Source organism: Eretmochelys imbricata, chromosome 3 (genome assembly GCF_965152235.1).
Source record: "Eretmochelys imbricata isolate rEreImb1 chromosome 3, rEreImb1.hap1, whole genome shotgun sequence".
Lineage (NCBI taxonomy): Eukaryota > Metazoa > Chordata > Testudines > Cheloniidae > Eretmochelys > Eretmochelys imbricata.
The window spans coordinates 115,574,150-115,589,949 of NC_135574.1; the positions used below are offsets into that span (position 1 = coordinate 115,574,150).

At 43.4% G+C, this 15,800-nt stretch overlaps 1 protein-coding gene across 1 annotated transcript in view; it reads right to left on the reverse strand.

The window, feature by feature from the left end:
* Positions 1-15,800, reverse strand: part of SYNE1 (spectrin repeat containing nuclear envelope protein 1) — a 483,717-nt gene that overhangs the window by 307,285 nt on the left and 160,632 nt on the right. Inside the window, exons 23-26 of the mRNA XM_077812159.1 lie at positions 14,554-14,712; positions 13,994-14,202; positions 13,596-13,704; positions 5,462-5,626 (exon numbers count right to left, since the gene is read on the reverse strand). Coding sequence (XP_077668285.1) covers positions 5,462-5,626; positions 13,596-13,704; positions 13,994-14,202; positions 14,554-14,712 — 642 coding nt within the window. The remainder of the gene's footprint in view (positions 1-5,461; positions 5,627-13,595; positions 13,705-13,993; positions 14,203-14,553; positions 14,713-15,800) is intronic.

Here is a 15,800-nt window from a genome sequence, read left to right on the forward strand (position 1 = left end):
CCAGGTCATTTAGGACCACGCTTTTGCTTTATATTTAAGGAAAAACTAAAAACATTCATAGCCCTAAAATGTGACTACCCTACCCCAATTTCCTATCTGTTTGCAATATCTTTGTAATACTTTATGGGTCATATCTTCAGATGGTATAAATTGTCATAATTGTCATTTATTTCAGATCAGTTATGACAATTTACACAATTTGAGGATCTCTCTCAGTATATTATTTGTACTTCCTATTAGCCTAGCATTCATCAACAATTCTACAATAATATATCAGTGGAAGAAAATATAAATATAAAATGTAGTCAGTCAGGAAACAGATTTCAGTTTTTAGGAATGTGTGAAATATTTCAGACAGATTAAGAATCAACAGAACCTTCACTCTAAACTTGAGGACAACATAAAGCCAAACCATATTTAGGTTCTGGAAAAGTTTAGTAACCATTTCCTGTTTTTGTTTTAAATGTTCATGGATCTCTGCTTTTCTTGGCTCTTGCTTTTGGATGAGACAAGAGGTAAATTCACTTAAATACCATGAAAAGTTATATTATGCAGTATTTCCAACCCTTTGGAAATCACGACATGAACCAACAGTTTTCACAAAATTTCACACCCAATTTTCACACCAAGGAAAATTAAATTAAGTTTGAATAAATACTTGGAGCCTATATAAATCTGGAACAATTACAATGATGTAAGAAGGTCTCTGCAAGAGACTGCAGTGAAAGTGGCACTGGAGTCTCCATCCTGAATTTCATCCTCCTCCTAACAAGGACATCCCCAAACTCCTCCTAATCTTTCTCTTACGAAAAATATGGAGTAGAGTCTTGAGAGGCAGGCTCAATTGCCCCAGATCTAAGAGAAGCACAATTTCTTCAAGACAGTTTGATACTTCTCGTTGCCTGTCAAAGCTAAATGGGAAATAGATAACAGCTGTGAGGGTATCCATGTGTCTGAAGTTGACAGGGTCCCTAAACTTAAGTGAGATATCCTGCCTATTTTTGGAAGAAACAGGCCCTTGAACAGTCACACTAATGAGGGATATATCCTGTTACTGAATCTAGTCTTCTACTGGTGTTTTGTGCACAGATTCTGCCCCTGGAATGTGAAGAGTCTCTCCTTGGGTTAAGAATGAAAGGATCTTCTACCTTTGTACGAGAGCTTGTCATCCTTTGAGCTTGTAGGAGAGCTTGTAGTCCTTTGAGGGCTTCATTAGAGTAGATAGCTCACACTATGGCTTATCTACATTGTCAGCCACCACCTTATCAATCATTTCCTCCTCAGATTTTTAAGGCACAGAGGATTTGCTATGAATAATTTGCTGCCCAGGTCAGAAGCCAGAGTTAGTGCCTGGACATTGAGTTTGCTGCCATGACTCTTGCTGGCAGCTTTAAGAAATCCACAGATAAACTGGTATAATTATGACAGCCAGGAATATCTTCTATTGTATCAACTTACTTGAATTCATCATAGATCTGGAGATGCAAGCATTTTATATCATTTTAAATATAAATATTTTGGCTCAGTAAAACTGGTGGTTGCTAGAGAGCCGTGGGGGCAGCTGAAGAAGTTTTGAAGTTGATTCTGAGGATTACTTCCATCATCTAGTCTTTTGCAAGAATTATCTTGCCATTTTCCACAAATGCCATTATTGCATCAGCAACAAGAATGATGCAAACATAATTTTGGGTCCTAGGACACTGTAAAATTCCAGGACATGCCAAGCATCCTTTCCCCTTTACCTAGAGTTTCTCCCCATTAACATCTTTGATGGAGGAATGTAGTGGGTAGCAAAACTTTGTCATGCTGGCCACCACTTTCCTCCTCCAGGTTTGAAACATGTCCAGGGAAAAAAACTCCTCCTGCTTCTCTGGCTCAGAGTTACAGTCTGAAATCAAGAGTCTTCCTCCACTGGAGCTCATGGAAGGATTTGAACATCTGGAGTGCATTGGGGATTTTTTCTAGTGTCTTCTGTACATTTTTGGCTTTTTTCTCATCTTTTGCTCAATTTTTCACTTCCATGGCGATAGTTCCTGCCTGGACTTTGAGGGGTGGGGGAAATTTTCACCCTTTATCTCTCAGAAACTTTAGCTTGGGATTCCTAAAGAATGAGCAGGTGCCCACTCCAGGTCTCAGGCTTTCTTGCTTTGTTTGCCCCAGGCCATTTCCTTCACCTGTTTTCAACACAAGTCCAAAACCTTCATCACTTGGTACAGGGGCTCATTCCCTTTGGTACAGGGATTCCCAAGAGAAAGTTCCTCACACTGTGCAACAACTGAGATTCTTCTAAATGGTGTCCCTGTGGGTGTTCCACGTCAGGTGTTGGTGTGTCCCGGCACCTTTGAGCAGAGAATTTCAGCAGCAGTGCTCATCTGAGTCACGCATGCGCTCTCCCCATGTCGTGCCATTGTTGGTGCCTATCTAGACCTCCCCCAGTTACTTTCTTCTTCTTCTTCTTTGAGGAGTGTCCCTGTGGGACCACTACTTCAGGTGACTATTGAGCAGTGCCCCTCGTTGGATGGAAGGGGCTTCAGAGTTGAGTGGGTAATTGATTATGAGTCCTACCAATGCGTCCGATCTTGAGCTCTGATCTATCACATAGTGTTTTGTAAACATGTGTGCGGAAGCCCACGTGGCTGCTTTACATATGTCCATGATTGGTACATTGTTGAGAAATGCTACTGAGGTTGATAATAACCACAGAGTGGGTTCGGATCCCTGGTGAAAGTTGTTTGTCATGCTGCCGGTAACATAGGTGAAAGCATCCAGAAATCCATTTGGACAGCCTCTGCTTGGAATAGACAATGACAACACAGACAAATCTTTAGATAGTTCCAAAGTTCTGAATCCACGGGTGCAGGACTGGCATCTGGGACTTTCGGCGCGGGTCGGCAGCCAGGACCCCAGGCAAGGGGCAGCAACCAGGATCCGGGTTCAGGACCAGCAGCTGGGACCCTGGATGTGGGGCGGCAGTGGAGCCCTGGGTATGTGGGGTGGCTGTAGAGTCCCGGAAGTTGGCGGGCAGTGGAGTTTAAACATTAATTGACTAAATTACCAATAAGACTGATGCTTATCGGTTAACCAGTTAACATTTTACATCCGTACATTGGACCCTTACAAATTTGTTGCGTTTTCTGAGGTCTCAGATAGACCTCTATCCTCCGTTCTTTTCCTGAGTTAAGAAGTAGTGGGAGTAAAAACCCTTCCCTTTGTGTTGTGATGGGACGTGTTCCAAGACACCCAGATGTGGGAGATGATTTACTTTTTGCCGCAGAAAGTGTTTGTGTGAGGGGTCCCTGAAGACGGATGGTGGTGGGGGGGGGGGATTAATGCTATTGTATAGCCTGAAAGGATTATCTCCAAAACCCATTTCTTTGTGATGATGGATTACCATGCTGGGCATAAACAGGTCAACCAGTATCCAAAACAGGGGATGGTTAGTGATGGTGTCAGCGCATAAGAATGGAGGCAGTTGGTGACTCTTTGAAGGTCCCTGTCTTTGCCTTTGCGTGTCATAGTGCCTCTGTTGAGGTGTATGGGACAGACCTTGCACGCTGAGTGGGCTAGTATTGACCCTTTTTTCTTTTTGACACAGGTGTCTATATATTCAGGGAGCAGAGTGTCGCCCTCGAGTCTTTCAGAGTATGCAACGTCTCATCAGTTTTTGCCACAAACAGCTTACAGCCATCAAATGGCAGATCCTTGACAGTGGATTGTACCTCCCTTAGAAAACCAGACAGGTGGAGCCATGAAGCCTGGCACATAACTATAGCAGTGGCCATGGAGCACGCCGCTGTATCAGCCATATCTAGAGAGGCCTGTAAGGAGGTTCTGGATAGGAGTTGGCCCGCTGAAATTATGGACTTAAATTGGTCTCTTTTGTCCTCTGGTATGATGTCAATAAATTCAGTGAGTTTGGAGTGTGGTTGTATTTTGCCATTAGGGCAGCGTATTTGGCAATCCAGAACTGAAGAATGATTAGGCCTTGTGGCCAAAAAGATCCGAACATTTCCATTCTTTGTTGTATGGAGTGGATCTCTGTTGTTGTTGTCTGTCTCGTTAGTGAATTTGGTGCAGGGTGAGAAAATAAGAAGCCTGGTCCTATAGAGGGAACATAGTACTTCTTATCCACTCTCTTGCAGGTGGGCAGTATCGTAGCCAGGGTCTGTCATACATTTTTGGCCAGCTCCATGGGTGCACCATGTATGGAAAGTGCAATTTTAGATGAGGTGGATGTATGGAGAATGTCCAGTAGTTTGTGCTGGGACTCTGGAACCTCCTCTAGAGGAATCTCTAGGATATCAGCAATTCCTTTAAAGAGTTCCTGAAAGGGTTTAAAATCGTCCACCACTGTGAGTGGCAGTGGCATTATGACCTCGTCCAGGGACGAAGAAGAAATGCTGGATGTTGGTGTTGTAACCTGTTCCCAGGCTTCCTCCTGTTCTCCAGCTCTCTCCTCAGGGGGTTCTGAAGGTGCAGCAATGGAAAGTGATGGGGAAGATCTAAGCCTCTCCTTGTATAGGCTCGGGGGTCTGAGATACTGTCTCCTGTATGCCCCCAGGGGTCCCAGTAGGGCCACTGAGTGGGGAATGGCATAAGTGGTGGCATCCATAGGAAGCCCTACCAGGTCTGGATGTCAGTCCTGTGATGAGTTCTAGGCTTCCCAGAGTAGATTCTATGGCAAAGGAATGCTGAGATAAGACACCTTCCTCCTCAGTATCTTCTTCCTCACTAGAGAATGGAGGGGCCAGAGGTGAAGTGGGCTGACATGGTGCCATTCGTGCTGGGGAAACATGGGTGCCCAAAAGACATAATTCAGGCATTGATGAACCACGCCAAAGCAGTTCTGTTTACACTGATTCATCCATAACCCTTTTCTCAGGCCAGAAAGTAGTGTTCTAGTACGCTGTCTCTTAGGGGCCAAAAACTCCCACTGACTTCAGTGGTACCAGAATTTGGTTGCAGATCAGTCAGTAAGGATGGCAGTGGGCTCCATCACTTGGAGCCTGATTCTGCCAATCTAATTCATATTAGATGTTCTTACTTTGGAAAGTAAGGGTGTGATTTAGCCTAGGAGTTGCAACAACAGAAGCCTGAGACTTCCAAACCTGAGACACCCACATCACCAGGTTGTCAATGTAAAATGCTTGATAGTATTGAATTATAGCAAACTAATGTTCCTTTTTTAGATAAAAACTCCTAAAGCACTGCACATATTTTGGATTCAGAAATGTTCATCTGAAGCCGAGAAAGATTCAGAAGCCTGCTGATCAGCTCTGTCAATATTTTTTGTTTGTTAGACTCAAGGCTTTGTTGCATCTGGAATCTGAAGAAATTTGGGTTGCTGTGTGCTTCTAGTGTAATTAAAAAAAACAGCAGGTCACTTAGTCTTGTGTAGCATGGCTGATGTCACTACATATGATGCTGTAAATGTAGTGGCATTGTGTTTCTCATATTATACCTCAGCCAGCAAATGTAGGAGTCCCTTGAAGTTACTAGAAAGTTTAGATAGCTCATCCTCTTTCTTTCTGGCTTCATCCTCTGCAGAAACCTCAGTCAGATCAGCAAGTCTAGATTTCAGCCAGTCGACATTTTCTCCTTGTTTGCTGATATCTTGTCGGATTATCTATACAAGAATCACAAATATACAAGCTTAGAATCAATTAAATATACCAGCGAATAATATTAATGGGCAACTTGCCATCAATCCTATGGTTAGCAGCACAAAAGTATGTGTGTGAGAGTCTGCGTATTCTCCTTTGAAGACTGCAGGATAGTATTTTTCTCTAATTCCCATGGAGTCTGTCATGTTCTACGTAGGGCTGAATCCTGCATTCCTTCCACAAGCAATACAGGATTGTCCCCTACTGATTACATTGCTGAAGCTTGTTTTTTCCCCCTACAGGCTAGCATTTTTGGTGCTCATTATCCACATGGTAAATACTGTATATATTTTTTCATATATTGACCATACAATATCCTGCATATATGTATGTAAGAGGCCAGTGAAGAAGCTTGGCAACATGTGACCTCCAGAAGAGGTAAGCGGAATGTCCGGGTTCCAGTAACACAGACACAGGTAACTAACCGCTTTCATGTTCTCTCCACAGGTACCGTTGCGGAGAGTGGACCAGATGATATGTCTGGGGGGAGAAAGCAGAAGGAGACTCCGCTGGTTGGAAGGCATGAGATGCGATGTCCTGAGGTTGGGGGTTCCACGACCACCACTCCCAAGAGGAGAAGGCGGGTGGTGGTGGTCGGGGACTCTCTCCTCAGGGGGACTGAGCCATCTATCTGCCGCCCTGACCGGGAAAACCGAGAAGTCTGCTGCTTGCCAGGGGCTAGGATTCATGATGTGACGGAGAGACTGCCGAGACTCATCAAGCCCTCGGATCGCTACCCCTTCCTGCTTCTCCACGTGGGCACCAATGATACTGCCAAGAATGACCTTGAGCGGATCACTGCGGACTACGTGGCTCTGGGAAGAAGGATAAAGGAGTTGGAGGCGCAAGTGGTGTTCTCATCCATCCTTCCCGTGGAAGGAAAAGGCCTGGGTAGGGACCGTCGAATTGTCAAAGTCAACGAATGGCTACGCAGGTGGTGTCGGAGAGAAGGCTTTGGATTCTTTGACCATGGGATGGTGTTCCATGAAGGAGGAGTGCTGGGCAGAGACGGGCTCCATCTTACGAAGAGAGGGAAGAGCACCTTTGCCAGCAGGCTGGCTAACCTAGTGAGGAGGGCTTTAAACTAGGTTCACCGGGGGAAGGAGACCAAAGCCCCGAGGTAAGTGGGAAAGCGGGATACCGGGAGGAAGCACAGGCAGGAATGTCTGTGAGGGGAGGGCTCCTGCCTCATACTGGGAATGAGGGGCGATCAACAGGTTATCTCAAGTGCTTATATACGAATGCACAAAGCCTTGGAAACAAGCAGGGAGAACTGGAGGTCCTGGTGATGTCAAGGAACTATGATGTGATTGGAATAACAGAGACTTGAAGGGATAACTCACATGACTGGAGTACTGTCATGGATGGTTATAAATTGTTCAGGAAGGACAGGCAGGGCAGAAAAGGTGGGGGAGTAGCACTGAATGTAAGGGAGCAGTATGACTGCTCAGAGCTCTGGTACGAAACTGTAGAAAAACCTGAGTGTCTCTGGATTAAGTTTAGAAGTGTGTGCAACAAGAGTGATGTAGTGGTGGGAGTCTGCTACAGACCACCGGACCAGGGGGATGAGGTAGATGAGGCTTTCTTCCGGCAGCTCACGGAAGCTACTAGATCGCATGCCCTGATTCTCATGGGTGACTTTAATTTTCCTGATATCTGCTGGGAGAGCAATACAGCAGTGCATAGACAATCCAGGAAGTTTTTGGAAAGCGTAGGGGACAATTTCCTGGTGCAAGTGCTAGAGGAGCCAACTAGGGGGGGCGCTTTTCTTGACCTGCTGCTCACAAACCGGGTAGAATTAGTGGGGGAAGCAAAAGTGGACGGGAATCTGGGAGGCAGTGACCATGAGTTGGTTGAGTTCAGGATCCTGACGCAGGTAAGAAAGGTAAGCAGCAGGATACAGACCCTGGACTTCAGGAAAGCAGACTTCGACTCCCTCAGGGAACGGATGGCCAGGATCCCCTGGGGGACTAACATGAAGGGGAAAGGAGTCCAGGAGAGCTGGCTGTATTTCAAGGAATCCCTGTTGAGGTTACAGGGACAAACCATCCCGATGAGTCGAAAGAATAGTAAATATGGCAGGCGACCAGCTTGGCTTAATGGTGAAATCCTAGCGGATCTTAAACATAAAAAAGAAGCTTACAAGAAGTGGAAGGTTGGACATATGACCAGGGAAGAATATAAAAATATTGCTCGGGCATGTAGGAATGATATCAGGAGGGCCAAATCGCACCTGGAGCTGCAGCTAGCAAGAGATGTCAAGAGTAACAAGAAGGGTTTCTTCAGGTATGTTGGCAACAAGAAGAAAGCCAAGGAAAGTGTGGGCCCCTTAATGAATGAGGGAGGCAACCTAGTGACAGAGGATGTGGAAAAAGCTAATGTACTCAATGCTTTTTTTGCCTCTGTCTTCACTAACAAGGTCAGCTCCCAGACTGCTGCGCTGGGCATCACCAAATGGGGAAGAGATAGCCAGCCCTCTGTGGAGATAGAGGTGGTTAGGGACTATTTAGAAAAGCTGGACGTGCACAAGTCCATGGGGCCGGACGAGTTGCATCCGAGAGTGCTAAAGGAACTGGCAGCTGTGATTGCAGAGCCATTGGCCATTATCTTTGAAAACTTGTGGCGAATGGGGAAGTCCCAGATGACTGGAAAAAGGCTAATGTAGTGCCAATCTTTAAAAAAGGGAAGGAGGAGGATCCTAGGAACTACAGGCCAGTCAGCCTCACCTCAGTCCCTGTAAAAATCATGGAGCAGGTCCTCAAAGAATCAATCCTGAAGCACTTGCATGAGAGGAAAGTGATCAGGAACAGCCAGCATGGATTCACCAAGGGAAGGTCATGCCTGACTAATCTAATCACCTTTTATGATGAGATTACTGGTTCTGTGGATGAAGGGAAAACAGTGGATGTATTGTTTCTTGACTTTAGCAAAGCTTTTGACACCGTCTCCCACAGTATTCTTGTCAGCAAGTTAAGGAAGTATGGGCTGGATGAATGCACTATAAGGTGGGTAGAAAGCTGGCTAGATTGTCGGGCTCAACGGGTAGTGATCAATGGCTCCATGTGTAGTTGGCAGCCAGTGTCAAGTGGAGTGCCCCAGGGGTCGGTCCTGGGGCTGGTTTTGTTCAATATCTTCATAAATGATCTGGAGGATGGTGTGGATTGCACTCTCAGCAAATTTGCGGATGATACGAAACTGGGAGGAGTGGTAGATACGCTGGAGGGGAGGGATAGGATACAGAAGGACCTAGACAAATTGGAGGATTGGGCCAAAAGAAATCTGATGAGGTTCAATAAGGATAAGTGCAGGGTCCTGCACTTAGGACGGAAGAATCCAATGCACCGCTACAGACTAGGGGCCGAATGGCTAGGCAGCAGTTCTGCAGAAAAGGACCTAGGGGGGACAGTGGATGAGAAGCTGGATATGAGTCAGCAGTGTGCCCTTGTTGCCAAGAAGGCCAATGGCATTTTGGGATGTATAAGTAGGGGCATAGCGAGCAGATCGAGGGACGTGATCGTTCCCCTCTATTCGACATTGGTGAGGCCTCATCTGGAGTACTGTGTCCAGTTTTGGGCCCCACACTACAAGAAGGATGTGGATAAATTGGAGAGAGTCCAGCGAAGGGCAACAAAAATGATTAGGGGTCTGGAACACATAACTTATGAGGAGAGGCTGAGGGAACTGGGATTGTTTAGTCTGCAGAAGAGAAGAATGAGGGGGGATTTGATAGCTGCTTTCAACTACCTGAAAGGGGGTTCCAAAGAGGATGGCTCTAGACTATTCTCAATGGTAGCAGATGACAGAACGAGGAGTAATGGTCTCAAGTTGCAGTGGGGGAGGTTTAGGTTGGATATTAGGAAAAACTTTTTCACTATGAGGGTGGTGAAACACTGGAATGCGTTACCTAGGGAGGTGGTAGAATCTCCTTCCTTAGAGGTTTTTAAGGTCAGGTGTGACAAAGCCCTGGCTGGGATGATTTAACTGGGAATTAGTCCTGCTTCGAGCAGGGGGTTGGACTAGATGACCTTCAGGGGTCCCTTCCAACCCTGATATTCTATGATTCTATCTAAACTAGGATTACAATGCATATTTTAAAGAGTATCAGGATTAGCCAAATTAGCAACATTTTATTATTTTTTCATCTGTTTTCAGATACTTAGGCCAGAGTCACAAAGAAAGTTTTTTAGAGCACTCATCTGTTCAAATCCCTTCTCCCACTCAGGTGGAGGGGAGACTGAACTGGCAGTCTCCCACATCTCAGGTGAATACACTAGCCACTAAAAGTTAAGAAGGAGGTTCCCCCCCGTCCATTTTGTGTCAGTTTGTCTATAAGTGCCGAATTTGGAAGGTAAGGACTTGAACACGCTTCCCAGATTGGGCAATTTAGGAGGAGGAACACTGATTTTCTCCTGGATTGTGCATTGCTCAGAGGCTTACGCATCTAGACCCTTGGAGTGGGGTTGCTGTGATCTTGCTCAAAGGCAGAAACATAGGCACCCAGGGAACTTTTACTGCACAAATGTAGGTGCCTGCAGGGTTTGGTGGCAGCTAGGAGGGGGTTTTGTGAATCCCAGTGGTGTCTGATTTGGGGAGTTAGGTGCCTAAAGCGGCAATTAGGCACCTATGTCCTTCTGTGTATTAGCACTCACAGTATAAAAGGTAAGTGAAGCACATTTTCCCTACATATGAAAACCCACGCTATAAAAAAAATATTGATGTGGTCATTTTAGGGACCAGTGATAAAGCCTTTCCACATGTTAGAAGTCCCATTGACTAAAAGAGGTGTAAGGGCTGAAGGGCTATTTGCCAAAAACACCATTTTTGCCATTTTACTGATATCTCTCAGAAATATATACCTTCTCATCACATCACAATGAAGTCATTCAATAAGGTATTAACACTTCAGTGCAGTGTTGATAAACTGGTACTTATACCAGTCAAACCTTGCCTTCTATGGCATGTAGAAATCACCTGCGAAATCAGTGGGGAATTCTGAATAAAACTTGATGGCATGGTATGGAAAGCATTGTGTTAGCTTTGACTGGTTTTCATTAAATACTAAGAAATGGCTTTTATCTATAGGTGACTGCACAAGCTCTTCTACTCAACATAGCAGATGTGGAAATTCGGAATGACCCAAATAGAAACAAAACATTTCTTTTTATACACCTTCCTATTTTTTACAAGGTGAAGAATGTTAACAGTGCAAGAAATCGACCTGCTGCTTGTTAAAGAAGCCATAGTTATTTATAGAATGTAATAAAGATTTTAATTATTTTAATTAATAATTCAATTTTTATTTTTAACTCTGATTTTCCCTCGAGTGTTATTTGTTGAATAATATTTCAAATTATATAAGCATCTATATACTTTTTTAAAATTTCTAAAATAGCTAATTTTTTTCCCATTTCACTCACTTTTTCCCAACTGTTTATGTTTGTAGCCCAGCGCTAATAAGAGGATATTGCAGAGTCATGCCAATGTCATCCCTTAATCCTCTGACTTGTGTGCTTTTTCAAGGTCACTCAAATTCCTTTTCCCTGCATAGGTATGCCTTATAATCTGTTAATGACTTTCACGAACCTCGATAAACTGTACTAATTTGTAGTCCTGTTCTCCCTTCTACTGTAAAAAAGAAAAAGGGCCAAATTCTGTCCCAATATACACCTTGAGTTATTAACCTCAACGAATTTAGTCAAAGGTTCAGATCCTCAGCTACTCTACCAGCTCTCTCCTCTTAAAGAGCTTAATGCTCTCAAAGGAGGTGGGGAGAGACTGGATAATTTCCATCCCAAAATACTGAAAGAACTGGCATGAAAGATTGGTAGTCTTATAGTAAGGATTTTTAATACTTCTATCTATTCAGGGGTAGTGCCATAAGATGGCACAACAGCTAACATCATATGTATATTTAAGAAAAGGAAAAAAAGTGATTCTAGCAATTACAGATCTGTTAGTCTGACCTCAGTTGTTTGCAAGGCTTTAGAACAAATTGTGAAGAAAAGAATAATTAAATTCATAGAGGCAAATGGAAAAGGGGATATAATGCAACATGGATTTACCAAAGACAGACTATGCCTGACTAACCTGATTTCCTTCTTTGAGGAAACAACTGATTTTTGGATAGGGAAGTGCAGTAAAGCTAATATTTTTGGACTTTAGTAAAGCATTTGACATGACAGCACATGGGAAATTATTAGTTAAATTAGGGAAGATGGGGATCAAGAGAAGTATTGTAAGGTGGATAAGGAGCTGACTAATGGGGATAAGGCAACAGGTTCTGCTGAAAGGTGAATTACCAGACTGGAGCGAGGTTACTAGTGGAACGCCTCAAGGATCAGTCTTGGGACTAATCTTATTTAATATTTTTGTTAATGACCTTGGCACAACAAGTAAGTGTGCGCTAATGAAATCTGCTGATGATACAAAGTTTGGAGGCACCATCAATCCAGAGGAGGGTGGGAATATTATACAGGAAGATCTGGATGACCGTGAAGCCTGGAATAATAGAAATGGGATGAAATTCAATACTACAAAGTGCAAGGTCTTAGGCTCTAATAATAATAATTTCTGCCACAAGCTGATGGCTCATCAGTTGGAAGTCACAGAAAAGAAGAGAGACTAGGTGTGTGGGTCTATCACAGGATGAATGAGCCACCAATGTGATGCAGCTATGAAAAAGACAAATGCAGTCCTAAGATTATCAAGCTAGGCATTTCCATTAGGGATAGAGGAGTATTAATGCCTTGTACAAGGCTGGGGTAAGTCCTCATGTGGAATACTGTGTACAGTTCTGGTCACTCATGTTCAAGAAAGATTAATTTAAACTGGAACAGGTGCAGAGAAGGGCTACTAGGATGATCAGGGATATGGAAGGCCTGTCTTATGAGAGGAGACTGGAAGAGTTTGGCTTTGTTTAGTCTAGCAAAAAGAAGGCTAAGAGGCGATATGATTGTTCTGTATAAATACATCACAGAGGTAAATAACAGGGAGGGTGAAAAGCTATTTAAGAAAAAGGACAACGTTGGCACAAGAACAAATGGATACAAACTGGCCATGAACAAATTCAGGCTGGAAATTACAAGAAAGTTTCTAACCACCAGAGGGGTGAGGTTCTGGAACAACCTCCCATTAGGAATTGCAGGGGCAAACAACTTAATTAGTTTTAAGAGAGAGCTGGACAAATTTATGAGTGCGAGTGTATGACGGGGCTTCAGCCAATCATCTTCAGGAGTCAGGAAGGGATTCCCCCACCCAAATGTATTCTGGGTCTTTTGTCTCCTTCTTTTGAAGTATCAGGGATGGCCACTGCTGAAGATGGGACACTGGCCAGGGTGGGATGTTGCACTGAGGTGGCGCCCAGCTTTCTCTCTTTCAGGCTGGCTGATTCTTGTTCACATTCTCAGGGTCCAACTGATGGCCATATTGGAAGGATTTTTACCCCAGATCAGATTGGCAGTGACCTGGGGGTTGCCCCAGTGTGGGGTGTGGTTAACTCTCCAGGATCATCTGGGTATCCCTCACTATATTCCCTGCCATTGCAGGGGTCTTGGATATTAGTGCACCTTGGTCCCTCCTATTCTCTGCCTGTGACAAACAACAGTTTAGTTTTCTGGGGGCTGTAACACTCTGGTCTAATTTTGGCTGTTGGGTTTAGTGTGCGGGTGCTGGGTGGTGTTGCTTGCTTGTGACATCTAGGAGGTCAGACTAGATCATCTGGTTGTCTTTTCTGGCCTTAAACTCTATGCCTCTGTGTTGCCAGCCAGGTCTGCTCACTGATGTGAAGGTAGGTGGTGAGATGACCCTGCCTCCAGCTTCTCTTTTTATAGAGGCCATAGGTGCCAACTCTGTGCAGCTGAACTGATGGGGAGCACCACTGAAGTCCAGGGAAGAAATCACTCTCCTTTATTTTAATATAAGCTAAGAACTAACCTCCATGGCTGTTTTAAATTGTTTGTATTTGGCAGTATCATTGACATCAAGCTTAATCTTCTTTAGCTCACTCTCCTTTGATGAAATCCAACTTGCTAATTCAGAAATTCTGAAATCAAAGACCACACAACACAAAACAAGTTAAAAGTTAGCTGTAAACTAGCCTTTATCAAGTCACAGCTGATAATTATTAGATTAAATAAAAAAACAACAACAAGAAGAAAAACAGATTATTTTGGACCTACTATATAAAATAGAGTTTTCTGTTTGTGAACAAAAAAAGCATTTACTATTCCTTGAATTGTATTTTTCTACAGCTGGAAGTTTTAAAGAAGAGCACATATGCTAATTGTTCTGACCAAGGCTCTGTCATACCCTGCTAACAACAGAACTAGTACCTATTCTTGTACTCCTTCCATTTGTCAGGGTTCTCTTTTAGCTTCACATAGGTGCTATCAATCTGGGATTTAAGTTCCTTGAGGGTTTCTTGGATGCTTTCCGATGTAGTCTTAAATTGATCCCATTCTGGGAGTTTTAGACACAGTTCTTCAATCAGCTGCAGCCTTTTCTCACACAACTGATAGGGTCCTTTATCACTGAAGAAAAACTGAAAAGGGGAAAAAAGCAACAATAATACAAACTGACAAAGCCACAAATCACATTTTTTTTATATAAAACTAAGTAGGCTCCCAGCTTTTGCATATCAGTACAAAAGTAAATCAAATTCACCTTTCCAAATCTTAGTACACTTAAAAGTTGTTCAGAGAACTTATAGAACCTCCATCCAGGGGTCCAATTTACTGCCGTATTACACCAGTTTCACTTAGCTGAAATCAGTACAGTTGCACTGGTGTGAATCTGGAGTAACTTGATTGTGGTCAATGAGACCTTGGTTTTTATATCCTTTGTGTTTGAATGCATTTACACACATGTCCACTTGGTGGCACATGGTGCATACCTTGTGCTCTTTGACGATCTTTTCACTGCCCTTGCTGGATACCAGCTTGTTCTCTCTAGCAAGTTCAGATCTACACTCTTCCACTGTGCCTAGGAGTTTGCTTTTCTCCACTTCAATCTTCAGATGGACCAAATGATATGGGGCTTCTGCCTGGAGATCCTATACTCCATAGGGAAAAAAAACAAACATGGAAAGAAAGCATGATTCTCATTCATCCAATGTAAGGCTACTAAATGAGAATTACAGAACAATTTTTAAAGTGTAACGGAAATCACATACATGCTATAACACAGAGAACAGATGTTTTTCAGCATTCATGTATGAAGGGAAATAAAATAAATCTATTAGACAGAATTATTAGTTATATACTTAGATCACAAGCTCTTTTGGACAGGTACCTTCTTTCACAATAGTGTGTACAGTACCTAGCACAGTGAGATTCTGATCTATGACTGGGGCTTCTAGGTGCTACCTCAATAAAAATAAATAACAAAGATAATAATAGCATGGCTACATTAGCAACAACCCCCCAAGGGCACCAGCTTTTGTGTTCATGAAAAGCAACAGGTGTACACAAAATGTGACTTATTAGGGGTAGGATTTTTCCAAAATGGCCAGTGTTGGCCTGATTTTGCTTGCATTGCAGTCAATGGTAAAATTCCCAGAGAATTCAGCCAATTCTGAGCGCTTTTGAAAACCTCCCTCTAGATATTTAAATACCCCAATGATGTATGCAAGATGGACTTAAGTGGAGAGCTTTGTGCTTCCCCAGATGTTCAACCTGAACATTCTGTAGGCATAGTCTTAGAGGACTATTTGAAAACTTGGCTCATGAAGTATTGAATAATGAAATTGTTCCATGACTTATTATCAGTCTTTGCTCAGTCACTTTAGTCTTTGGCAATAAGCACTGTTTAAACTGAAAGCCTAATCTATTAAAAATCTGTTTTATTAGTGTTACTAGGGTAACTACAGTCAGCTCTGCTTCAGTGTAAAGCATGAAAAGGTTAGGTGACATTGCAGGCAGCACGAGTAGCAGCGCGAGCACCACCTCTCATTGCTCAACACTTCCCATTATACAACTCAGTTTTCAGCTGCTTGCAACTTTTCCAAACTGCAACTGTTCTGGCTGAAATTTTCCATGTGAGATGTCTGTCTCAGGCTGTTGTTTTTTGCTTTTTTTTTTTTAAATTCAGCCAAAACAATTCAGCCATTTCCAAGAATGAGACTAGGGAAAAAACAGAGTC